This window comes from Alexandromys fortis, unplaced genomic scaffold (assembly GCF_014885135.2).
Source record: "Alexandromys fortis isolate MF-2015 unplaced genomic scaffold, M_Fortis_MF-2015_v1.1 scaffold_221, whole genome shotgun sequence".
NCBI classification, from domain to species: domain Eukaryota; kingdom Metazoa; phylum Chordata; class Mammalia; order Rodentia; family Cricetidae; genus Alexandromys; species Alexandromys fortis.
In genome coordinates this window covers 1577963-1603392 of record NW_026068096.1, presented here as the reverse complement: position 1 = coordinate 1603392, position 25430 = coordinate 1577963, and the positions used below count along the sequence as shown (strand labels likewise).

The 25430-nt window shown below is 56.4% G+C and overlaps 3 protein-coding genes across 4 annotated transcripts; all 3 read left to right on the top strand.

Annotated features, from left to right (window-relative positions):
• Positions 1-126: 126 nt before the first annotated feature.
• Cirbp (cold inducible RNA binding protein) lies at positions 127-6184 on the top strand. Of its 2 annotated transcripts, XR_007588903.1 has the most exons (8): positions 127-1211; positions 3223-3331; positions 3412-3518; positions 3597-3735; positions 3807-3888; positions 4124-4194; positions 5827-5933; positions 6053-6184. XR_007588903.1 is itself a non-coding variant. In XM_050123506.1 (7 exons), exons 1-7 carry the CDS (start codon positions 1068-1070, stop codon positions 4421-4423), a joined length of 669 nt encoding a protein of 222 aa, XP_049979463.1. In that variant the 5' UTR covers positions 134-1067; the 3' UTR covers positions 4424-5082. The 2 variants fall into 2 exon arrangements, 1 of the variants encoding a protein (XP_049979463.1); XM_050123506.1 differs by lacking the exons at positions 5827-5933; positions 6053-6184 and adding an exon at positions 4407-5082 and having other exon boundaries at positions 134-1211.
• A 166-nt stretch (positions 6185-6350) lies between these two features.
• Positions 6351-8366, top strand: Fam174c (family with sequence similarity 174 member C). Its single transcript, XM_050123507.1, has 3 exons — positions 6351-6574; positions 7461-7577; positions 8065-8366. Coding segments are annotated over exons 1-3 (324 nt in total). The 5' UTR covers positions 6351-6368; the 3' UTR covers positions 8066-8366.
• A 3315-nt stretch (positions 8367-11681) lies between these two features.
• On the top strand, positions 11682-21024 carry Efna2 (ephrin A2). The gene is made up of 4 exons (XM_050123583.1): positions 11682-12073; positions 17802-18115; positions 19564-19629; positions 19811-21024. Exons 1-4 carry the CDS (start codon positions 11946-11948, stop codon positions 19927-19929), a joined length of 627 nt encoding a protein of 208 aa, XP_049979540.1. The 5' UTR covers positions 11682-11945; the 3' UTR covers positions 19930-21024.
• The last annotated feature ends 4406 nt before the right edge of the window (positions 21025-25430 follow it).

The following is a 25430-nucleotide window of genomic DNA, read 5'->3' as shown; positions in this document are numbered from 1 at the left end:
GGGGGTGGTCATGAGTCACCAGCTGCCATCTAGGAGGAGGGAGCATTGTGGGGGGGGGGGGGGGGGTGAGGGGCAGAGGGGGTGGTCATGAGTCACCAGCTGCCATCTAGGAGGAGGGAGCATTGTGTCCCTGAGGGGTTCTGGCATCCTCCTCCTCCTGGGCACAGATGGGTCACCTCGACCAACATCATTCAAGGGTCAGTGAGTCTGGGGCTTGGAGCAGGCTTGAGCTGCTTTGGTCCTCTATGTCAGCAGATCACACCCTCAGCACATCTGGGGAGAGGTCGCCACCAGCTGCTCCCTCGGGCAGAAGGCACTGCCGTGGTAAGAAGTGAATTGCCTGAGTTAGAGGCCAGCCAGGTCCTCCCATATCGTGAAAGGAGATGCCATGCTGTGCCCTGGCATTGAGGACGTTATCCCAGCCACTTGGTAGGCTGAGGCTACAGAGGTCAAGGACAGGCCAGGAAACTTAGGAGGGCTTAGTGGTAACAAATACTGGCTGCTCTTAGAGGCGACCTGGGTTCAATTCCCAGCATCCACATAGAGAGAGGTTCACAACTGTAACCAAACACGGCCTCAGTGGGCACAGGGCAGACTCATGATGTACAGACATTCAGGCAAAACACCCATATACATAAAAATGCAGTTCTGTTTTGTTTTTTTCATATATGTGTTTTTAAAAAAGCTACGGATATAGGTCTGTGTAGCCCCTGCCTAGAATCCCCCAGTGAGGGGATGAGGGTATGGCTCAGGCTTGCTTGAGGCCCCCGGTTCGATCCTAGTGCAGGATGCAGGCGCTCTACCAGCTGTGTGATGTGGTGATGCGCACCTGCTTGGGGGAGGGCAGAAACCAGGGTTCAAATGGCAGTTATGGAGCAGGTGGGATTTGTAGGCAAACTAAATTGGGTGCACGTGAGGTACCACAACAAGTCTGAAGAGGAGCCCAATACTGGGATGACTTATGGGATGTCGGCGAGCCTAGGCATCAGTTGTATCGGGAGACACTAGGGAAGTCAGATGGATCCGGGTTAGAGGAAATGGCTCGTGGGTAAAGGCGTTTGCCGCTAATGCTGAGTTTGGTCCTCAGGATGGAAGGAGAGACTCCAGAAAACTTTCCTCTGGCTTCCACACACGCACTTCAGCTAAATAAATGTAATAAAAACATCGGGAGGAAAAAAAAGACTGGAGAAGTGTTAAGTCGATATGTCAAGGTTCGTGCCTTATTTGTGAGTCCCACGGAGGTAGCAAAAGCCTGGAAGTTCTTTGTTCCCCGCCGCAGGCCAACGGGGTGGGGAACGCGGAAGTGGGTCAGCTCCGCCCCCGAAACGCGCTGTCCCGGCCCCCTGGCCGCTAGCGGGCGGGAGAATGCGGCCTGGGCACGTTGCAGCCAATCAGAACGCTCAGCGCCTCCGCGCGGGCAGGAGCGAAGCCGGGACAGTCTCGCCCCTCCACTGGAGCGGAGCTGCCGAGTCTGGCGCGTCGGATTGGTCAGTGTCGGCCTAGTGGGCGGGGCAGGGGCGGGGCCCCAGGGGAGGGGTATATCAGGCGGGACTCGGGCGCGCCCCCTCGCACTCGCGCGTTAGGAGGCTTGGGTGTGTGTGGCACGCTGTCTTCCCTCCCGCGTCAGGGACCTGCCCGACTCAGCGGTGAGGGCCCTGGCGGCACCGGCTCTGAGGGGCCTGGGGCGGCGGGCGGCCTGTGACTCCCGGGCGAGGCGGAGCCGCAGCGGCACGCCCCTGGGATTTGGGGGCGGGCCCGGGTTGGAGTCCACCCCGCCGGCGGCGAGGCGGGCGGCGGGACACCGGGACTTCACGCTTCCCGGAGGGCGTCCTCCACCGCGCGTCATCCCCGGGCTGATGCCGACCTAATGGTGGGCTTTGTAAAATGGCGGCCGTGAGGCTTTGAAAAGCTTTGCCGGCGAAATGGCGGGACTGCGGAGTGCCCGGATGAAATGGCGCAGGGTGCGCGCGTGGCGCATGCGCTGCTCCGTGGGCGGGGCGCGCCTAGCTCCAGAGCCCCGTTGTCCGCCGATGTGGAGCTGGGTTGCCTGTGACCCTTTACTCCAGGTGGCTGTGCCTTGGTTCCGTCTTCCCCTGGTTTCACGAGGGGAAAAAAAGCACATGTAGTTTTGAATTTTGCCCTTTTACGTCCCAAATTTGTTTTTCCCAGGTATAGTGGCCCAGGAATACTATAGTGGACTTGTTCTCCAAGCCATTAGGTCTTCGTTCTCCCCAGCCAATAATGACTTTGTTAAAATGCCACGCCCCTCTATAGCCACGCCTCTCAGGCCAACCTCCTCTCTCGGAGTCCACCAAGCAAAAAGCACTTCTCTAGTCCTTGGTTGATGAGTGGGCTGTGACCCCAGGATGCATCCCATAAGTGTCACAGCTCCCTGACAGCACCCAAAAACGTATTTCAGTGATGAAGCTTCTCTGACCCAACTGTCAGCTGGTGAGGCTAGGAAGTCGCTGCCATCTCTGTCCCCAACCACACTCATCCTCTTGTAAAGTGAATAAATTTCCAGCATGCCATTCTGGCTGGGTGATCCAGACCTTGGAGTTCTCTGGACAGGACTAATGAAGACCCACTGAAGGAAATGGGCTAGAATTCACTGTCTTAAGCAATAGAACCACCATTTACAGTCAGCCTGATTTATATGACAGTCTTAGATGTGGGTTTGGGATGATAAAGCCGAAAAGACTTCCTTGTGTCTGGTTTTGAGATGGAGCATGTAGCTGAGGCTCCTGTCAGACTTGCTGTGTAGTTGCAATTGGTTTTGGACTTCTGACCCTTGTGCCTCCATATCCCAAAGGCTGGGATGATAGGAGTGTTTGCAAACAGTCCCAAGCTGTTCCACGGAGTCCTTTGTCTGATGTTTCTACCAGAGTGGCCTGAGTGGCTGGATGACGGTGTGAGCCAGGTTCCCCAGGAAGATCATGGGTCACTTCTGTATACAAACGTAGAGAAGGAAGGGGCAGGAGACTCCTCAGAGCTTTCGGGACTGCAACATCCTAGCACTTACGCTCAAGCAGGGAGTTCCAAGGCCGTCCTGGGCTGTAAAGGGAGGTTCAGTCTCAAAAGCTTTTAAAAAGGCTGAGTATGTTTGTGTATGAGTGTTTGACTATTAAAAACTCTAAAAGAATAAAAAAAAAGGCTGAGTATGCTATCTGGCTTCAGTCTGTGGAGGAGGGGTTAAGGCAAAACAAACATTTGTGTGTGCAGGCTGCCATGGCATCAGACGAAGGCAAGCTTTTCGTGGGAGGGCTAAGCTTCGATACCAACGAGCAGGCACTGGAGCAGGTCTTCTCCAAGTACGGGCAGATCTCTGAAGGTGAGACTTGGGTAAGGGAGCACTGTCCTTGGTTTCTGCTCTGGGGCAGACTGGGCACAACTAATGACTCTCCCTTACAGTGGTGGTGGTAAAGGACAGGGAGACCCAGCGATCCCGAGGCTTTGGGTTTGTCACCTTTGAGAACATTGATGACGCTAAGGACGCCATGATGGCTATGAATGGGAAGGTGAGGATCAAGTCAGCCAGTTTGGGCTGCACAGGTCTGGTGTGGAGTAGGCATGCTGACCCTCCCTCTGTTTGGCAGTCTGTGGATGGGCGGCAGATCCGAGTTGACCAGGCTGGCAAGTCTTCTGACAACCGGTCCCGTGGATACCGGGGTGGTTCCGCTGGAGGCCGAGGCTTCTTCCGTGGGGGACGCAGCCGGGGCCGTGGGTTCTCTAGAGGTGAGTGCTGACGGCCTTGGACTGGTGGTGGGACTGCTGTAGGGACTCCCTAACTGTTCTGTCGTCTACAGGTGGGGGAGACCGAGGCTATGGAGGTGGCCGCTTTGATTCCCGGAGTGGAGGTTATGGAGGCTCCAGAGACTACTATGCCAGGTGAGCCAGATGGGAGCCCCAGGGAGATGACTCAGCCTTGGTGACAGCAGCTGGGCCCAGGCTATGAGCACAGGAAGGGCGCAGGTGTTTTTGTTTTGTTCTCTGCTGAATACCCAGCTGGCACCAGGGCAAGCAGCCCCCACTAGGAACCCACTCTTGCCAGCTGCACTTGGTGCAGGGCTGAGCCCAGTGTTGCTAGGCATGTACACTTTAGTGTCTGTGTGTCTTTCCACAGCCGGAGTCAGGGTGGCAGCTATGGTTACCGGAGCTCGGGCGGGTCCTACAGAGACAGCTATGACAGTTATGGTAAGTCTGGCTCCAAGGACGCCACCTAAGTGGCCCTCGGTTGGGCTTGGTGAACCCTTGTGCCCTCAGCAACTTAGGCCACTCAGCCTGGGGCACAGCTCCCAGAACTGCCGCACAGGACAGGGCGCCAGGTGCATGGGACCCTGTGCCACCTCCCGTGCGGGCGGAGCACAAGCTCCAGTGCCTTTACACTGTCCCGCTTCTGTCCTCAGCTACACACAACGAGTAAAAGCCCTCTGCGTCCAGATCGTCCTTCCATGGCTGTAATTAAGATGGGGGAGCTTCGCTGAACATTGTGTAGTGAGCACCTTGTTCCCACTTTTGTAGTCCTTTCCGTTCTGACCCATCAACAGCCTGCTTCTGACCAAGATGGCCTTGTGACCAGACTTTTCTTTTTAAGGAAGCGCTGTCTTTTTAAGCATTATAGAAAACGTTTTTGAAAGTACTTCAGATTTTAACTTTTTTACAGTGAGCCATGGGTTTTTGTTTTTTCTAAATTGTCGGGGTTGTGTGGGTTTTTGGTTGCTCGGTTTTTTTTTTTTTTTTTCGGGTTTTTCGGTTGTATTGTTTTTTCTTTTTTGTGTGGTTGCCCATGAAGTCTGGCACCCCACTCCTCCTGGGATGAAATGGACTCTATTTGAGCAAGCCATGGCTCTCCAGCTCCCCAGCTCTGTTGCGGAGCACAGCAGGTCCTGCCTATAGGGCACAGGTCGCGGCCTGTGGGGATGCATAGCAGTCCAGCAGGCTGTGGAAGTGTTTATTTATATTGTCCTTTTTTTTACCGAAGACATGCATACTCCATCGATGTTGTATTCGCAGTGGCTAAGGAATTCTTGTACGCAGTTTCTTTGGCTTCACGAAGCCGATTAAAAGACGGTGTGAAACAAACCTCACTCTGACCATTTCCCTTTCATTGCCGACACACTGAGCTGCGGCTCCGTGGCCAGCAGAGCAGCTAGGAAGGCAGGGCAGTGCGGGAGGCCCAAGCAGCCCAGTGGGAACGGGAGTGGACAGTGTTGAGGGGTAGCGGGGCGGCAGAGGCCTTGGCCAGTGTAGGGCCGGGTACAGGGAGGGCCAGTGAGGCTGCCTAGCGGCTGCGCCCCGCCAGTTCCAGGCATTCTCTGCTAGCCTCCGAAGCCGCAGCCCTCGGGGGACAGACGCGAGCCACAGACCACCCGAGACTCGCCTGCTGCTCCCCCCTGCTAGCTCTGTGCAGCTGGCCTGTGCCTCGAGGTAACACTTTCGCTCGTGTCGCATCCCTCTGATTTATAGCTCACTTGGACGGAAACTTAGACCTGGGGTTGACCCTTGCTTCCTGGAAGTCGGGTCAAACTGGTGGTACCTCCTGCCAGTCCTCCCGAGGCCGGCCAGAGCCACCGGGTGCCTGCCTTTGTGGACATGTTTTTGTTCCTTGCTTGACAGGCTTCAGACCCGCGCTGTTGTCCTTAGTTTTTGCCCAGAGTCCGTGAGGCTGCTGAGCAGGGGGGCTGCAGAAGGGCGCTGATGCCCTGGGCCTTGGCCACCTTGGGACGAGCCACGTGGGCGCCGCGAGGGTGGGAGCAGAGAGGCTGGGAGGCGGGAGGGCGCTGCAGAACCACGGGGACGCCGGGGTCACGCGCCTCTGTTTGGCAGGATGAAGGGGAGCCAACCTGAACCATGGGAGAATGGCTGTGGCCGTGACTTCGGGTCCTAGGAGGCTCCCCGCGAGCAGGAGCCGCAGACTGCACGCAGTTGGCCAGGTGAGTGCACGGGGTCTGGGGCTGGAGTCCCTGGATCCCCACGGTTCTCAGAGGTCTGGGGGTCCCCCGGGGCTGGACTGGGCTTTCCTCACCCATGTCCTCTTCCTCTTCTCTTCCAGGCAATTCCTGAGCTGACACCCGCTCCCAGGCGACGCAGGCTTCCTGCAGGATCAGAGAACGAAGCTGGGGCTGGCGTGGTTGCTGGGGCAGAATGTTGGGGGGCTGCCTGAATAAAGGGCTGTGACCCAGAACCCTGCTGTGTTGCTTGGGTCTAAGATGTGGTGGGAGTGGGAATAACTCGGGCGTGGCGGGGAGGAGTCTTGCCGCCCACCTGTCATCCCAATCAGGCACTAAAAGGAAAAGAAAAAAAAAAAAAACGGCAGACGCGCGGGGCATTGGGGGCGGGGTTGTGCTCACTTCCGCCTCGGCTTCGGCATGGCGCCGCGCACGATGCTGCTGCTGCTGCTGTTCCTCCCGTGCATCATCCCGGGTTCCACCGAAAACTCGAGCTGGACAGCTGTACCTCGTAATCGTACACACCCGGGGCCCTCGGGCACGGGTCCCACGCTGCTCCGCTTGTTCTACGTAATCACCGGGCTCAGCGGCCTGATCTCGCTCTACTTCCTCATCCGGGCTTTTAGGTGCGTTAGCGCGTCCAATCAGCATCTAGTAAGTCACTGTGCGGTGGGCGGGAGAGCACGTGACGCGGGCATCCGGCCTAGCTCTTGGTCCTGACTCCTGTGGTTTCTGGGCTGGCCTAAGTGGGCAGCGGCCTCAGGTCGGCCGTTCTGGTCTCTCGGTCTCCCCGGTGCTGTGGTGACAGGCCTGCAGAAAACCGCGCCAGACTGCAAGAACTGCAAAATTCGCTCTTCCCTTAGCCTTTTCTCTGAGGAGGCACTTTCTGTTCTCTTCTTTCTCTTCCCCTCTCTCTCTTTCCCGTTTCCTTACCCATTCCCTTTATCTCAATAAACTCCACACTCAAACAACAAAAACAAACAAACAAACCCTGCAGAATTGAGGCTCGGCGGCTAAAGCTTTGTGCCTAACATGTAGAGACCTGGGTGTCATTCCCAGGACCGCGTAGAGGTGACACACCTGTCATCTCAACACTCTGACCTAGAGAATTAAATGGTCGAGGGCTGGAGAGATGGCTCAGTGGACCTGAGTTCAATTCCCAGTACCCACGTGGTAGCTCACAATTGTCTTTAATTCCAGTTATAGGGAACCTAACACCCGTGGCAAAATACCAATGTGCATAAAATAAAAATGAATTAATTTAAAAAATATTAAATGGTCAGCCTGGGCTGCAAGACACTGACTCGGGGGGAAAAAAAACTGCGGTTTATGCTTTAAATAGGGAGCTGTGGCTGGTTTGCGCATGTGCCTCCCTGGCTTTCACCAAGCCCAGAGTTGCTCCTGTAGCTCCTCCAACAAAAGGACTCACATCCTGCAGGTGGCTTGGACCTTGGGGCTTGGAGTGGGCAGGAGCATGTTGGTAGGCTCTGAGGGTGTCTGTGCCCCCTGCAGACTCAAGAAGCCACAGCGAAGGAGGTATGGACTTCTGACCAACAAAGAGGAACATGAAGAGATGGCATCTCTGGACAGCGAGGAAGAGACCGTCTTTGAAACCAGGAATCTGAGATGGTAGGAAGGAGTTCATTGAGACAAATTAGCAAAGACCATGTCTCTAAATAGGGTTCAGGGTCTAGCTCAGAGGTAGAACCTTCGCCTAGAGTCCCCCAGTAAAGGGCTGGAGGCGTAGCTAATCTCTCAATGAGGGTCAAGAAGGCAGGGTGTCAGGAAGATCTTGGTAGATTTAATGGAAACAGACCCAGGAGAGTTCCAGGTGAGAGCCTCACAGGGAGGTGGCATTGTGGACAGAGTAGAGCTGCACTGGGGATGACCAAGTGGCATCAGGGCTGACTGTCCTGTTACGGTGATGGCTGCTGTAGAGCCAGGACCCATAGTCACTAAATCTGGCTTTCCAGGGCTCCTGAAGGAGGTTGACACCAGCTTTGGCACCTTCTGTGAGCATCTATCTCTTCCTGCGGGCTGGGCTGGACTGGGCTACGGAGGCCCCTTGAGCCAGCATCACTCAGTCCCATGTCTTGTCCTGTCCCTCCCCTTGCAGATACTGAGGTGGGGGTGGTAGGCTACAAGGACGAGAGAGGACATGTCTTCTGCGGGCGCTGATGTCAACCTTCCTGGAGGGCGTCTGTACAACCCGTCGGCTGCTCCATAGGCCAGGACAATGTGACCTCACCTCACTGAGACCAGCCCACAGACCTGAGGCCCCCAAAGCTCTGTCCCCCTGCCTCCCATAAGTGACAAGCAGCCCTACAAGGTATGATGGAGCAAATGGACCTTGGGATCTCAGTGTGCACCTTTCAGCTGCTTTGGGGACAATAAATGAAGCAGTGGCCTTGTAGCTGACCTGAAACCTCCCCTTGACGTCACACCTAGATGACCTGGTGAAGTGGGTGAGGTTGTCATTCCTGACTGCCTGTTGATGTCACTCTCTAGAGAGACCTATTTATTCCTCCAACTTGTTTGGAGGCAGCAGCTGCGGCAGAGTTTCCCAGGGACTTCTGGGCTGCAGTTCAGCATTAGCCAACGTTAGCCATGGTCTTAGCTTGGGCGGGGGTAGGGGGACTGGACAACTTACAGGAGCCAGACAGGGATCACTTGCTGCCTGAGGTCACAGCCCCAGCCCATTCTGCCTCGTCATAACAACAAATTGCCACCAGATGGCAGTCATACGCCACCTCGCCTCCCAGGACCCCACATGGGAATAGGTTCAGAACCCTCCCAACCACCCTGTCCTGTGGGTGGCCTGGACTGGCTGCCCAGCTCCTGTCCTGTGGATACCCAGTCTTCATCCACTTCCATGCCCCACAGACTCTCCAGCTGGGCTGAGGTGGGACCCTGAGTCTGCCTGGGCCTACTAGGAGTGTTGGTACCCATTGGGTGGTGCCCCGTTCCACATCCTGTGGCCCCACCCCTGCCTGTCTCTGCCTGTCCCCTCCAGTGGCTGGGTCCCTGCTCAGCTGGGCCTGTTGCCCGAAGGAAACCTTTATGGTCTGCACCCCCAGCCCGCACTCAGGGGAAGCCAGCACTCCTGAGTCACAGCTCTGGTGGCCCTCTGCCCTGATTGTTGATTGGTTTCTGTCTTTGTATTGTGGCTGCTGGAATGGGCCTGGTTCCTGGTCCCACAAATTTTGTGATCTGCGCCCCTGATCCCACAGCTCAGTCATTGCTGAAGCTTCAAAAGGCAGGGTGATTAGTATAATGAGGTCAGAAGAGACCCAAGCCCCCACCCCAGCCTCCTCGCCAGCACAGGGAAGGTGGCCCCACCACCATCCGCCTGTCAGCAGTCACTGCACCCCGGCATTAGCAGGGATAATTGGCAGTTCCGTCAAGGTTAATGCACTATTAGCTCTGCGTGGCTGAAAGCCAAGAGAAGGGCCTATCAGGCAAGATGGAAGGCCTGGGGCCTGGCTAGCCTGCGTGCACGCCTGGAGTGGCTCCCAGCACGAGACCTCGGGACACCTCTCCTGCTTGTACCCGTCCCAAATCCTGGCCTGGCAAAAAGACATGGCAGGCAAAGCTGCTTGCCGCCAAGTCCGAGTTGGATTCCTGGAACCCACATAGCTGAAGGAAAGAACTGACTCCCATAAGCTGGCCCTGCTGGCCACACCACAATATGCAAAAAATAAAAACCAAGGCCTCTCCTGCCGTCCCCAATCCTGGATGTGGGCAAGCCAGACCTCTCAGTGGGGCCCCCCTACTTAGCACTCAGGTGTTCCACTGGGGATAAGGGGCAGGTGAGTGTCACTGTCATCTCCCCAGGAAGTCAAGAGTCGACAGCACAGGTGGGAAACCTGGTACAATTTATTCTGTAACGAGAAATTTCTCTCTGCATGTTTTTCGCCTCCTTCCTGGCGATTTGGCCTTGAATGGCTGTGGGGGCCACCAAACTCTAATATCAGGGGCCTGAGGCCGTGCCCTGTGTACCAAGAGTGGCAGGTGGTGGGCCATGGGGTGCAGGCTAGGTCGGGCCAGGGCCTTCACAGGTGAATGGGACCTTAGGGTGGACCACAGCCTGAACGCATAGCCCCAGGAGTACCTGGGACAGATCTACACCAAGATGTATCTGGAACCACCCCTGGTGATCCCTGACCTCTCACTGTCTCTAAAACAGGAACTGGTTTCCAGTGACCACTGACCCCATGAACTGAGGCTGCTCAGGGAGGGGACAGGGCTTCCAGGGTCCCTGTCACTGTGGTTGCTTCCCCGCTCTCCCCCAGCTGTGTGTCCTCAGAAGCCTGAAGCGCCAGGCTTGGGAGGTAGAGTGGGGGACAGCTGCCTTTGTTCCTGTCCCCGCTCTGGATCTGACCTTGAGACAACAGACAAGAACAGAAAGCTTTCTGCTCAATCCACTGGCGGCAGGCAGCTCTCGACTTGGTGGCCCCAGCATGCAAATGAGGCCTGGAGATGTGGCCTTGCTGCTAGGTGTCCTTGTGGCTGCTCCTGGCCAGAACCTAACACCAGTCTAGTCAATAGGTCCCCATCGGGGCTGCCTCCTCGTGCCGAGGGGGTGCTTATGCACCAGCAGGACAACCTGGAGACACTCACCTTTATGGGCAGAAAATGGACGTGTGTGGCCCTGTGCCCTCCTGTGGGGGCCACCAGGGTCTGCCCCGGGGATCCCAGAACACCCTTGACAAACAAGTTCAGGTCCCTGAGCAAAACCTGAAGAGGTGTGGGCCAGGTTTACAGAGACAAGGATTCCAGTGGTCATGGTCAGACTGGGGTTGGGGCACGGGACTTCAGGTCCGGGTGAAGATCTCAGAACCTGTCCGTCCGTTCCCCTGCTCCCCCCCCCCCCCCTTGTGCGTGTGTTGGGTGCACAGAGCTTGGGAACTTGTCACAGAAGGCCACCCCTTCCTGGCCCTGCTCGTCCCAGCAGTGTTGCCAGTCTTTAGCGTCTCCCCGTCCTCGCACAGAGGGAACTATAAGAATCAGGTGCCCCAGGATCCCGCGCACCCTGCATTCGACCGGGACCCAGCAAATGAAAAACAAGATGGCGAAACCCATCAGGTGGACACAGCTCGGTGTTTGGGCTCTAGCCCCTCTGCCCAGAACATCCCTTCCCCTGTGTGGGGGAGTTCCCCGAGTTCCGGAAGTGACTCCCAAGGGCCTCAGGGATGTACAGCCGAGGAGGGTGAAAAGCTAGGCAAGGGTGACTTGAAACTTTAGCTTTTTTTTCTGATACAGGGTTTCACGTAGCCTAGGTTAGCCTCGAATTCCTTGAGTAGCTGAGTAGATGAGGAGGATGTTGGATCCTCCTGCCTTGGCCTCCTGTGTCCTGGGAGGACAGGCGAGCACTACAGCTGGCCTACGACTTTTTTGGGGTTTTTTGTTTGTTTTTGTTTTGAGACAGGATCTCACTCTGCAGCCAAGGCTGGCCTGGAACTCGCAGCAATCCTCCTGCCTCAGCCTCCCGAGTGCTGAGATGCCAGGGATGGCGCAGACCAGCCCTTAGGTCCAATCTGCATAGGGAGGGGCCCCGGAGGGGCCGGCGCATTGCTCTGGGGGTTCTCCAGCCCGTTGCGGGTGGCTGGGGCGGGACCCTGGGGATCCGCGGCAGAGTCTGCGCGAGTCTGGCCGGGGCGGGGCCCGGCTGAGGCTTGGAGGGTCCGGGGCGCGGCGGGAGGGGGCGCCCGCGACCCTCCAAGAAGCTCCAGCGGGGACAAAGGCGAGGGGAGCCCCCGCGCCCGGGGAGCCCGGGAGAGCGCTTTGCGCATTGCACGACCCCGGGCCTCTGTCCCGCGCTGCGGCCGCCTCCCGCCGCCTAGTTTCTCGGCGCCTGCGGTCTCCGCGCAGAGGCGGGGCGGCGGGATCTCCAAGCGCGCGGTGCTCCGCCCGCGCGGAGGCGGAGACGGAGACGGCGGGGCCAGGCGGCGGCTGGAGAGCGAGCTGGCGAGCGAGCGCGGCGGCAGCACCGGGGCCATGGCGCCCGCGCAGCGCCCGCTGCTGCCGCTGCTGCTGCTGCTGCTGCCGCTGCGTGCGCGCAACGAGGACCCGGCCCGAGCCAACGCTGACCGCTACGCAGTCTATTGGAACCGCAGCAACCCCAGGTAAGCTCGTAGGGAGGACCCCCGGGGACCCCGAGAGGCCCCAGCTCTGGGGTTTGCAGCGCGCGGACCTACCCCTGAACTTCAGGGGTGCCTAGTATTCCCTGCAGAGCTTCTGGACTTTGGGGAAACCCCCCCTCGCACCCTCACACGCTGGAGTTCCTTTGCTGGACTTGCACTGCACGGGGTGGGGTGGGGAACACTCGTGAACCCCTGGCCTCTTGGAGAAGGAAGCGTCCTGGAGGGATGAGGATTTGGTGGAGCTCCCTGGGGACCTCCCTTACACCCAGAGTCCCCGGACGAGGCTCTTCTGCGAAGGTTCCGAGAGTCCTGTCTGTGGGTCCCCAGATGAACTTGGGGAAGTTGCAAGGTTCCCCTCTCTACCCCTCCGCTCACTCCAATCCCCCAGGCACTTTAGAGGGACAGAGGGGATCACAGGCACCAAAGAGGTGGAGGACAGTTTGAGGGGTGCAACCAGGGCATATAGTTTTCCACCTTTTTAGCTTCTGGAGAAACTGAGGTGCAGGAGGGGGTGCAAGGAGGGGCTGCTTCAAGGTCATGGCCAGAGAATTGGAGCTGGTACTGGAGACCCAAGTGGCCAAGTGCCCAGCCCGCCACACCCAGCAAAGGCACCCAGCCCTGCTGTCCAGCAGCACCTTATGGGGCAGACCCTGCTAGGCACTGGGTAGAGTCAGGGATACGGCAGAAACCTCTGTTACAGGAGGAGTGAGAAAAGTTGGATACCCACTGACCACGTTCTGAGTAGCTTAGGACCTTCTGAGTCGTTACAGGGTCTCAGAGGTGGGTGGGTGCTGGAGGGTTTCCTGGGAGACAGGCTTGGGGTCTTTGATGCTTGGGCGCAGTATAGCGCTGACCGGTGAGGAAATAGTACGGCTGCATCAGCCAGGATGCCCTCCTGATCCATGGACGGGAAGTTGCAGAAAAGCTGCTCTCTGAGGTGAGCTGTGTCTCTTCATGGGAGTGGTAGCTCCGTCCATCCCCTAGGGCTGAGGGCAGGGACCCCAGGGCCTTGCAGCGACCTGGCAGGGCCACCACTTACCCCCTCCCCACACACACACACATTGCCCTTCCTGCTATGCTGGTCAAATGTGGGTTTGATTAGGACTCCGTGGCTGCGCAGGGAGCCAGGGAAGCTGTGCTTCCTCGGCCTAAGTTTTCTGGTTTTAGCTTGCAGAGTCTCTGTCCCCAGTGTGGCCTGTCCTTTGTCTGGGAAAAAAAAGAGGATAGAGGGACTATGGGGATGAAGAGAAGGGGTCATGGCTGTCCCTGTTGTCCCCATTTGCCACAGGGTTGGAACCCTATCTCAGGAAGGAAAGAGGTGTCCTCCTCATCACCAGGGTCCAGCTCCAGCCAACCACCTCCTGTTGCTGTGTCCGGACAGGCTGCCTGAGAGGGTGGCCGGCCGGGCAGGTAGCAGAACCAGCCCTATAGAGTGTGGGGTGGGGTGGGGGGCTCCTCGGGTCCCTGTCTCTTCCTTGGGTTCCCCTCTATGGGTGACCCTGCCTGAGGACAGATGACCACCATGCCCCAGGGCCTTGTCATTGACACAGCAGACGGGGGTCTGGGCTGCTATGGAGTCTTAAGAGTCAGTGGATGTTGATGGGTGGTTCGTGCAGGGACGATTTCGGGCTGGCATCCAAGGGGACCTAGTATGGGGTACAGTGTGAGGAGCTGGGCAGGATCAACACCCCGGCTTCTCATGTGATGCAGGATGGGTGGCGTGACATAAAACAGGCAGTGGGGGCATGCTGGGACCCCGTGAGTATGGGTCACACACAAAAGACTGAGCAGAAGTGGGGGAGGGGTGGACCTGCTCCAGAGTACCCGTGTCTATGTAGGACACAGACGCCTATGTGACTTGGAGGGACACACACGTAGGCAGTCATGTTCCTGGCCACCTGTCCACCCACACCTGCCCAGAGGCTGTTGGGATGTCTTTCTGAAGGCAGTGATTCCGCAAGGAGGCATGAACACCCACACCCACCTGCCCAGGCACTCCCGAAAGCCCCTATCCAGGTCTACCTGACCAATCCACCTGGCGGGACACCCTGCCCTGACCTCTGGGGTCTCTAGACCTGTTTCTGGCTGTAACCTGCTTGCTGGGCTGAAAAGGACACCGCACCACAGGCCCAGACCGCTCAGCCATTCAGTGACCTAGCTGCGGCTTGTGTGGGTTTTGTCCAGCGGCTCATGGACCTGTGTTCATGGAGTCTGCAGTGGCCTGTGACTTTGCATGTGGCTGCATGTTCTTATCCACAACTCCGGGGGAGCCCAGGATGCATGCCTGCATAAAGCTGGCTGTCGTAGGGTATTAGTGACATAACACCGCAAGCTGGGGTGATTGCGTGTGTATACGTGTGCGCATGATTGTGCAGGGGAGTGGATGTGTGCGTCCGCTAGAGTGGGGTGCACACACATCTTCATGCGGCACGCCTGTGTGAGTCTATGTCAGGGTGTGAGCCTCTGCTGTGAGTTCATGGCTGTGAGGTGTGTGCCGAGAGCTGGTGTGGGGACAGCTCTATCCTCTCCGCGTCCATGGCAGCCGCAGGGCCATCCACAGAAGTGGCCTTACCAGTTGCTGCTTTTCCCTGCAGACAGGTCATGAGGATCCAAAGCAGACATCATAGGAAATTTCTTGTTGCCCCAGATGTCACCCACCTCTGAGACACTGCTGAGTCTGGCCAGGCTCCGAGAGTGGTGTAACCTGGTGTCCCATGCCAAGTGACCTCCATGTAGGCAGTAACACTGTTACCAGCAGAACACATGAAGAGGAAGATGGTGCTGCTGGCTAGACCTGATTTCTGAGGCAGGCACCATCTCTGTAGCGGAGTGTGGCTGGTTCCTGTCTCTGGTTCTGGTGGCCTCGCTCCTCCTGAAAGGGACCTGGCCGTGTGTTTGTCTTTGTGTTTTGCAAGGGATTGTCCTCCATCCAGTGGTGGTGGCATATGCCTTTAACCCCAGTAGAGGCAGAGGCAGGTGGACCTCTGAGTTTGAGGCCAACCTAGTCTATGTAGCGAGTTCCAGGACAGCCAGGGCTATGCGGAGAAACCTTGTCTTGATAAAGGAGAAAGAGGGAGAGGAAGATTGTCTCCAAGATTGGGGAGCTCAGAGTGGTAGGCAAGGCTGGGAGGATTTGGGGCTGAGGACCTGGTGGTTGGCGGGCCTTAGGGGAGTGGCAGAATTGTTGAGAGCCTGGGTCCTGAAGAATGAGGTGCCCAGAGGGAACAGAACACTGCTGGAGACAGACAGGTGCCTTTGGTAGCAGATCAGCCAGAAGTAGCCGCCTGCTAACGACACAAAGCTGAAGAGGGGGATTGCTGTAAGTTCTAGGCCAGCCTGACCTACGTGAAACCTTGCCTCAAAATGAACAAACAGATTAAAAGTCTGGTGCTGGACTCCACGGGAAGAGTGCTCACTGAGAGCCAGGAAAGCCAGGGCTCCGGCTGGAGCTCTAAGCCAGGCTTGGTGGCGAAGGCTGCTCCCACACAGGGAAGAGGAAACAAAGGCTCAAGAGTTCAGGGTCATCCTCAGCTCCAGTGAGCTAGAGGCCAGCCTGGGCTCCATGAGGCCTGGGTCCCCAATTCTTCTCTTCATGCGGATTTGACCCCCGGTCTCTTACAGACCTCCGGCACCCATGGGTCCCTGTGTAATGTCCCTCATGGGCAGCAGACATGGTCTATGAAACCTCTTTGTGTGTCATTGTGTCTAAGGGAGCACGGGATGGTCAGTCGTGGTTACTTCTGGGCTTCAAGTCCCGATGTGCCTCTCACCAGCCCACCTGTGTACCCAGGAGAGAAGTTGACAAAATCATGAGGTAGGAGGATTGTTTCAAGGAGTGGAAGCTGTGGACCACAGCCTCCGTGTGAAAAGTCTCAGGGTCATTAGCCCTTAGTGAGAGTTTACTCTCTGTCTGCTTGCTTTTCTGCATCTTCAGGCAGATGGAACAGTTGGGCTTTGTCTTAATTCCACAGGGATTGTTTTAGGGGTGGGCCCTCCACCTTCCCCAACAGCTTTGCAGACACCAGCCAGTGCAAGGGTAGGGTTCTGGCTCCTGGCTACCCACCTACTTGGAACCATGAACACCACCAGCACGGCAAAGCTGGTGTGCTTGTAGTAGCATCCTCCATCAGCATCTGGTGGGGTCCTCATCCACCGGGTACCCTGGAACGCGCATGGCTTGAGCACCGCAGTGTACATGTCCAGGGTGGAAGGTAGGCTCTGGGCGTGTGCAAGGGTCCGAGTTGCAGTCTGGAGAGACCAGGCAAAGGTGGACAGCATTGGACCTCCGGGTCTGGTGTCTGGTCTATATTCAGAACAGCTGGCGTGGATTTGGGCAGACTGTGAGGTTGACAGATCTTTGCCGTGGTCCACTGAGGACCAGTGTCTGCAGTTCTGTTCATCTGTGAGCAGTGGGCATTGGGGGTCCAGCTGAGTAGGCAGAGTGGTTTGCTGTGCACAAGCAAAAACCCGAGTTCAAATCCCCAGAACCCATGGGGAAGGCCAGGCGTGTCCCACTGCTGTCTAAGGGCAGAGTTCAGGATCAGTGGGGAACAAGATGGAGGAGAGGTGCAGCCAATGTCCTTTTCTGTCTTTGTTAGCGATTTCGGGTAGACAGAGTTTGATCCCAGCACCCACGGCCTCCTCAAGTGAGAGGACCTCCAACACTAAGTCACAGAGTAGCTGAGATAGACGCCCTGGACAGTCGACACACTGAGGATTACACCTGAGTGTGAGGGAAACCGAGGCTCCAAGAATCTGTGCCTGAGCCGTGCGGGAAGCTCCGGAAGCCTCACTCGGGCCTCTGGTTGGTACAGGAGCCCAGTAGCAGCAGCTACGTTTTTTCCTGCTGTTCTTGACAGGATCTCCTATAGCCCAGGCTAGCCTTAGATTCTCTGTGTAATTGAGGATGACCTTGAACCCCGGAACCCTCAGCCCCCGCTGTGCCGCGCAGTGACCCCCCATGCTGCACCCCAGAACCCTCAGCCCCCGCTGTGCTGTGTAGTGACCCCCCCCATGATGTACCATGAAGCGCCGAGTTCCCCTTTGCAGGGCCTCAGTTTCCCCAGCTGTACTGGGAGGTGAAGGAGCCCCAGGCAGTCCGTTCCACTCCCAGCTATCAGGCTTTCATATGCTAATAAAGGTTCTCAAAGGACCCCCTCGACCCCCCCCCCCCCTTCGGCCTGCATTTACGTGACAGGGACCCGGGGGACATTCAGTGAGATCTGAAGGTTCCGGCTGCAGTAGCCTGAGGCTGAGATGGAAGGGGAGCTGCTGTCCAACCCCACAGGCCAACCTCTGTCCTCTAAGACGCGGCTGGGTCAGGCTGGTCCTCCAGGACAGCTGGGGACAGGGGGCAACGCCAGGGCTGAGGCTAAGGGCAGAACTGGAGTGGTGGGGATGCAATTGTCCAGAAACCAGGGAACCTGTTGGAGAGAGAGATTGTGCAGCGCTGTGAGGTGGGGCAGGAGGATGGAGTTAGAAGAGGTTGTCTCAAGGAGTTGCACAGAGAGGTCACACAGCGTGGAAGGTTGGCTTGATTCGGGTGCCTGCAAGCCGATGTGACCCTGCCGGAGGCCAAGGGGAGGGTCCTCTGCCTCCTTGCAGGGAAACTGAGGCTAAAGTTGGTGCTGGGCACGGGTGGTGGGGATAGGGGACCAGATGGGTCCATCCTCGGCCCTGACCACTGACCGGCCCTCCTCCACCCCCGCAGGTTTCAGGTGGGCGCCATGGGTGACGGTGGTGGCTACAGGGTGGAGGTGAGCATCAATGACTACCTGGACATCTACTGCCCGCACTATGGGGCGCCGCTGCCCCCGGCTGAGCACATGGAGCAGTACATCCTGTACATGGTGAACGGCGAGGGCCATGCCTCCTGCGACCACCGGCAGCGAGGCTTCAAGCGCTGGGAGTGCAACAGGCCTGCAGCGCCCGGGGGGCCCCTCAAGTTCTCAGAGAAGTTCCAACTCTTCACGCCCTTTTCCCTGGGCTTTGAGTTCCGGCCTGGCCACGAGTACTACTACATCTGTGAGTAACTAAGGCTAGCCCCCTTGGCAAACAGGGAAACTGAGGCAGACAGTGCCTTCCAACTGTCATCCAGCCTCATGCCCCACGACCCTGGGAGGAGGAGGGTGAGATGGAGGAAACCCCATTTCTGAGTTGTCTCCTAGGGAGACCCCATGGGGAGCGGGGCCTCCGAGCACCCCGGGACTGCACTGGATCCCATGTGCCCACCAGACTCCATTTCTTCTTCCTCCTCCTCCTTTTAATTCAAGCAAGAAGCGGGTGGGGACGGGCAGAAGGTTCTTACAATGAAGTCCCAGAAAATGAGGGAAAAAAATGACATTTTTCTTTTTGAGATGAGAATCCCGCAAAGATGTGTTTGGTTTTGTTTTGTTTTTTCCTAGACTGGGGTTTCTCTGTGTAGCCTTGGCTGTCCTGGAACTTGTTCCATAGACCAGGCTGGCCTTGAACTCACAGAGACCCGCCTGCCTCTGCCTTCCAAATGCTGGGATTAAAGGTGTGTGCCACCACTGCCCAGCCCAAGTGTTAATTTTTACCTTGTACTTTTTAATCTTCCAGTCCCAGCATGGGGGATGGGTGAGGGTGGCCGGCAGACCATGAGGAGGTGTCCCAGAGTCAGTCCACTGAACTACACATCTCCTATCCCAGCTGCCTAGGAGCCACCCACATGTAGCCCAGGCTAGCCTCAAACTCCATAGGGAGCCGAGGAGGGCCTTGAACACCTTGTCCCTCTCACCTCCACTCTGACAGGTCAGCAGAGTGCACACCAGAGTGGCTGGGCCATCCTCCCACCTCTGCCTCCTCCACGCGTGCGTGCGAGCTGTGGATCCAAACTCGCGTCTCAGTGCTTGGTCAGCATTCTCTGTACCCCTCAAGCCACCTCCGCAGCCCTTGCTTTGTTTTGTTTTTTTTGTTTAAAATGTCACCCTAGGCAGGGGGTGGTGGCGCACGCCTTTAATCCCAGCAGGCGGATCTCTGTGAGTTCGAGACCAGCCTGGTCTACAAGAGCTAGTTCCAGGACAGGCTCCAAAGCTACAGAGAAACCCTGTCTCGAAAAAAAAAAAAAAGTCACCCTAAGTTAGGTGTCCTGCTGCATGCTATAATCCCAGCACTCAGGAGGCAGAGACAGTGGGATGGATCTCTGTGAGTTCCAAGACAGCTTGGTTTTTAAGAAAGTTCCAAGACAGCCAGGGCTGCATAAAGAAAGAGTCCCTGTCTCAAATCAATAAATGAATAAATAAATTTTAAAAGTCTCACCCTGTTACTAAGCTCTGAGATGTAACTCACTCAGCCTTTGGAGTCAGCCTGGACAGAGGAAACATGGAAGAGACTCCCAGGAAGCCTAGGGCATTGTGTCTCAGGTTTTGACACATGGTTAAGAGTTTTATGGGTTGGGTCAGCAATGTGGAGAAGGGAGCATGGAGCCCCCAGAAGGTTGTCCTCTCTTCCAGCTGCCACACCTCCCAACCTGGTGGACCGCCCCTGCCTGCGACTGAAAGTTTACGTGCGTCCAACCAGTGAGTGTCTTTAGTGTGTAGTGACCTGGGAAGGACCCAGGTCCCCTCACCTTGCCCTTGACTCCATGAGTGGCCCAGAGAGCTGGGGGTTGCAGAGTCCCATCCCAACCCCTCCCCCAAGCCCAGGCCTTCCAGAGTGCCCAGCCCAGTGCGGCCTGGCTGACGGCCTGTGTCCCCACAGATGAGACCGTGTACGAGGCCGAGCCCATCTTCACCAGCAACAGCTCCTGCAGCGGCCTGGGCGGCTGCCACCTCTTCCTCTCCACGGTCCCTGTGCTGTGGACCCTCTTGGGCTCCTAGTGTCAGGACGGAGGACACCAGCCCCACCTGGACCCCTTGACCTCAGCCCTCGGACCCACGCGGCCGCCTCTGAGACAAAATCCTTGCTGCTTCTCTTCCATGGTGCTGTCCCCCGGAGGAGGCCGCCTACTGCCCAGGGAGGTGACGCTATCCCAAGCCTTCGGAGGAGAGCCAGGCCAAGCCACTTTCTCCAAGGCCACCAGGGAGTTCAAGGCCTCCCAGCGTTGTTTAAGTTCAGTCAGAAAGACTTGAGGGGTGTTTTTTAGTTAATTTATTCCCTGGCCATTGCTGATGACATTGGGACAGGCCAGCAGGTGAGTGGGCCGGGCCCTCCAGACACTCCTCTCCCCTGGTTGTTATTTGAGTCTCAGAAGGAGCCCACCATAGACTTGCCTGACCCAGAAGGGGTGTATGGTGCCAGCCCTCAATGGGGCACCAGAGGCTCAAGCCCCTTGTTCTAGCCATTGTTGAGCCCCCTCCCTCAGATCTCAGAAAGCCCCTCAGCTCTGCCCCCCGGGCCTCACCAGGCACAGCCATCTCCAGGGCCGGGAAGACGTTTTATTTCTGTAAATAGAAACCAGCAAATGTGTACTGTGATTTATTTTAATGTATTCTTGAGGACAGAATGGAAGTTCTTTTTTTAAAAAAATTTTCCAGACCTTCGATTTGAGGGGACTTTTATTTTGGTTGGGGGAGTGGGGTGGACTTTTTAGGATAGAAACAACACTTCGCAATAAACTCGTTTTTTTGTCCGTTGGAGCCCTCCCCCCAATCATGTGACCTAGTAATGTTTGTAAGAAAAAACGCCAAAAAGAAAAAAAAAAAAACTGGACAGGACTGAAAAGGGGAGCTACCTACCAAAAATACAGAAAGAGCAAAGGACCCAGTGAAGCTGGCCACACGACGCGTTTCTATGGATTTCGGATTTCTACCTGCCTTTCCTCACTCTGTATTTTATATATATTCTAGATAAATGTATATTGTGGATGGCCGCCATGGCAAGGGGTGGCTGGGGAGCTTTTGTAGGGGCAGGGGGACGGGTGGCCGGCCCTCATCACATTCAGCTTTGAAGTCTGTATTTTTATAATAAAATGAACCAACTGTAAGGTGTGGGTCTCCCTCTTTGGACAGTTGTGAAGGTTCTGGGGATAGTCCTGCTGCTTCCTGCCTGCTCTCGGGGTCCTGGGGGGTCTGCAGGTAGAAGGCCGGCTTCTTGGGGATCACCCTGATTCTCTGACAAAAGCCTGGCATGATGGCGCACGCCTGTCACACCAGGGAGGTAGGGAGGTGGCAGCAGCAAGTGTGTACACAGGAAACAAAAGATTGTCTCAACGTAGTGAGACGTGAGCCTGACAGAGCCTGACACCGAGATCACTCTCTGACCTTTATACACGCCGTGCACACACAATAAACAAATGTTCTGAGTTATCTCCCATTGCCAAGACCACATTTCTGTGACTCAGTTTCCCATGTGACTCAGGTGTGTGAGGGCCGTGGTGATGTTCACGTCTGTCTCGGGGAAAGGAGGCCTGGGGTTCCCCACTTGGGGTTGCCCAAAGGCTTGGGGGTCACTGGTGACGAGTGACCTGACATACAGCCTGGGATCCCAGCGGTGGCCCCTCGTCTGTGTGTCACCCACGGCGACTGCATTCGGGCACAATTAGCTGAGAGGCAACGCTCTGAGCCCATTAATTCAGCCGCTCTGTGCCCTGCAACGGGGGCTGCTTCCTAATGAGGCCCGTGGACTGTACAAAGGAGCTTGTGTCCATGCCGGCCCTGCCCAGAGGAAGGCAGACCAACTGCAGACGCTGTCTTCAGGAGGCTCTGCTGCACGGACGATGATGAGCCAGAGCTCAGAGAGACCCCCCATCAGGCCACCCTCATCACCTGGACCAGGGTGCTGCCAGCTCCGGGGACCCTGACTGCCATAGCTGTGGGTGTTAGGAAAAAACACCATCAGCAAGAAGCCAGGGTTGGTGGCCAGCACCAGGAGATGGAGGCAGGCAGGTCTCTGAGGTCAAGGCCAGCCTGGGCTACAGTGTGTATAGTTATAGAATGGAGAGATGGCTCAGTGGATAAACCGGCTGCACACCGAGGACCCGAGTTCAGGCCCCAGAATCCGTGGAAAAAAGCAGCTTGAGGCCATGCAAGTTTATAACCCAGGGCCCGGGATGAGGGTACACAGCAGTCCAAGTGACACAGATGAACTGAGGTCTCGACCTCCTGCTGCTGTCCAGCCCAGAGCAGGTGCTGGTGTGTCTGAAGTCGGGGACGCCCCTGAGCTGTGGCCTGGGCCCCATCCAGCACCTCACCCAGGCAGAGCCCTGCAGTCCCTGGAGCTCTGGTGGCATCGGTATGCTCGTCCTGTGTCTGAGTCTTTTCCACCTGAAGCTTCCACAGAGAAGCAATCTCTCTCCCGCAGCCCTTTACTGCCGCCTCGGTGGCTGCAGTGGGCAGGGGGTGATGGCATGGGGACAGCAAGGTTCGAGGGACCAGGGACCCTGATGATGGTTCTGGACCCTTGGCTCGCAATAGAAAGCAGCATCCACCTCCCCCAGCCCCTCAGCGAAAGCCACACCCGCCTTTCTGCTTTCCTGTTTTCTTTAGACCGAGATCTCCCACAGGCTGACCTTGAACGCTGGGTCCTCCTGCCTACACCCCCAGAGTGCCGGGACCACAGGTGTATGCACACCCAGCTTGGTTTGCTTGTTTATTTATTTTTGCTTTATGTAGCTAATTCTCCTTTGTCTAGATTTTCCTTTTCTTCCTTTCTTTTCATCTTTTAGACTCTGCACCAAGGGTGAGGACCCTGGGCAGTCTGCTTCCCGGCCTGTCCCTGTCCCTGCCACCTAGCCTGCCCGTGGTACACAGTGGCCCCTCAATCAGAGCCCATTGCCTGATGGAATAAATGCTGTATATATTTCTACAGATAAAGCTACATGATCAAAAAAGAAAGAAAAAAAGAGTGTCAAATACAAATTGCACTGGGGAGGCTGAAGCAGGAGGATGGCAAGTTTGAGGTCGGCCTTTACTATGTAGTAAGACAAGACCTTGCATGAAAAAATTAAAATGAATAAATAGAAAAGGTGGTCTCTCATGTCAAGGTCAGAGCCCGCCCCGTGTGCAAGGAGCGCCAGCTGTGTGCAGATATCACTAGACCCCTCCTCCATCTTAGTACCTTGCAGAACCTTCCACCATCCTGGGATGCACTGGGACATCAGTGGGACACACGGACACAGTGTAGAGACATTGGGAATCATGAATCACGAGACAACACAAGGCGGAAATTAACTAGACACAATTGCCCGGAGTGGCTGTGGGGACACCGGCAGCCCTGGGGTCCTCAGTTCACCCTAGGGGATGCTGGTCTCGGGTGGGGGTAACCAGCATTTGAGGTTGGGGACATGGCCTGTGGGACTGGACATCAGGGTGGGAGAGGTTTTGCTTCAGGGGTTCAGTCACGGGTTCAGTGTGGAAATGGGTGGACAGGGCTTCTGGGACTCCCCCATCCAGCCATGTCACGGAGGAAAACTTAGTCAAGTGTTTCTGCTTTTCTGGAGGCTGGGTGTGGGGGGGGGGGCAGAGACTCATGTGGGCCTGGGAAGCTTCTGGCTATGCAGGGTCAGATTCCTTTCCTGGGCTCCCCCACCTCCTCCACCCTCTACACAGAGCAGGCCTGAGAGAGGAAGTGTCTCCCCAGACTCTCCTAACCCCAGGGATGGAAAATGGAGACCTAGAGGAGGAAAGGTTCAGTTGGCCCTGTGTGAGGTGTGGCCAATGGCATGGGTGTTGGGGGTGGAGATGCCCCACTACCTGTGCAGATGGAGAAACTGAGGCCTCCCTTGGGCCCCTCTGGTCGATGGGAGGGAGACCGTGATCATGGAGCCAGGCAGAGAGGGGCATAAGGTGGATGATGCCAAGACACTCAGGGTTCATGCCTGTGATGCTGGCCCCACTGTCCTTTCTCTATTTTCCATTTGGGGGCTAAAATCCTGCACCAATCTTGCTCCCACAGTGGGCCTAATTCCTGGGTACAAGAAAATCTTCCAGGGGCTGGAGAGATGGCTCAGTGGTTAAGAGCATTGCCTGCTCTTCCAAAGGTCCTGAGTTCAATTCCCAGCAACCACATGGTGGCTCACAACCATCTGTAAAGAGGTCTCGCGCCCTCTTCTGGCCTTCAGGCATACAGACAGAATATTGTATACATAATAAATAAATAAATATAAAAAAAAAAAGAAAATCTTCCAGCACACCTTTAATCCCAGCACAGGGAAGCAGAGGCAGGTGAATCTCTGTGAGTTCGAGGCCAGCCTGCTGGTCTACAGAGGGAGTTCTAGGACAGGCCCCAAAGCTACAGAGAAACCCTGTCTCCAAAAACAAAAAAAAACAAACAAAAAAAAAGGACTGGAGAGATGGCTCAGTGGTTAAGAGCATTCCCAGCAACCACATGGTGGCTCACAACCATCTGTAATAAGGTCTGATGCCCTCTTCTGGCCTGCAGGCATACACACAGACAGAATATTGTATATATAATAAATAAAATATTTTAAAAAAGAAAGAAAGAAACAAAGAAAAATAAAGGAAAAGAAGAAAAACCAAAAAAAAGCACATCAAAATTATGTCTAGTTTCTGATGCTTGATGGGGTAGCCTCTCCCAGAGAGAGATGGTTGCTTGTCCTGCTGGGCCTCAGTTTGCCCATCTGTACATAGGGTATACCTACTTTACAGTTGAGGGAAGAAGGATGTCTCATTGCCAGGCTCCATGTGGGGACCCTGTTCATGGTTTGTGGGTGGGGTGGTTCCCTGGAGATGCCAGCTCTCACCTGGCACCTGGGCTCCTCCAGGCCAGAGCCAGTTTGGGGAGCTCACTGTCATGGAAAAGCCCTCAAGGGCCCTTTCTCCAACAGAAATGGGAGCCTGGGGTCACCGTGGGATGGCCGGGTAGTCTGGAGGTTCTGACAGGACTAGGGGGGATCCCCCTCCCCCAGAATTGGGAGCTGTTCCCATGTGGGCCCCGCCCCTACCCCTTAGCTTCTGCCTGCACTGCTGACCTCCAGCCCTGTGTCAATGACAGCTGGGTCCCCCCACACTGGGGCGACATTAGTGTCATTTATCACGCATGAACAGGCCTGTGGCTCAGCAGTCATGTCTGTGGCTATAAGGGGAAACTGAGGGACAGGCTGAGGCCTGGCTTCCTTCACTACCCACTATGGAAGACCCTGCCCATCTAACAGCTTCATTTTGTTGGTCAGGATGGTGGCTGAGGACACAGGGTTCCTTCCTGAGGTGAGGAACACTCGCTGAGTGGCTCAAGGGACCTACTGGGTGGCCTGGGCCAAGCACTATCTCTGTCTGCCTCGGGACTGGACGGCTGGAGGTGATGACCTCCTTCTCTGTTGTTCACGTCCCCTTGGAAGGCCAGGGGTGGGGCTGGTAACAGGCAAGGCCTTTCTCAGAGGCAATGGGGGGGGGGGGACTCCACGGGAGCCAGTGGTGCCGGC

Bases quoted from the DNA above. Each gene is read 5' to 3' on its own strand.
- Cirbp (XM_050123506.1), top strand. From the start codon at position 1,068: ATGCTGAGTTTGGTCCTCAGGATGGAAGGAGAGACTCCAGAAAACTTT. The intron at 3,332-3,411 runs GTGAGACTTGGG...TCTCCCTTACAG, and splicing joins GTACGGGCAGATCTCTGAAG to TGGTGGTGGTAAAGGACAGG. The intron at 3,889-4,123 runs GTGAGCCAGATG...GTCTTTCCACAG, and splicing joins TCCAGAGACTACTATGCCAG to CCGGAGTCAGGGTGGCAGCT.
- Fam174c (XM_050123507.1), top strand. From the start codon at position 6,369: ATGGCGCCGCGCACGATGCTGCTGCTGCTGCTGTTCCTCCCGTGCATC. The intron at 6,575-7,460 runs GTGCGTTAGCGC...TGCCCCCTGCAG, and splicing joins TTCCTCATCCGGGCTTTTAG to ACTCAAGAAGCCACAGCGAA.
- Efna2 (XM_050123583.1), top strand. From the start codon at position 11,946: ATGGCGCCCGCGCAGCGCCCGCTGCTGCCGCTGCTGCTGCTGCTGCTG. The intron at 12,074-17,801 runs GTAAGCTCGTAG...CCACCCCCGCAG, and splicing joins TGGAACCGCAGCAACCCCAG to GTTTCAGGTGGGCGCCATGG. The intron at 19,630-19,810 runs GTGAGTGTCTTT...GTGTCCCCACAG, and splicing joins AGTTTACGTGCGTCCAACCA to ATGAGACCGTGTACGAGGCC.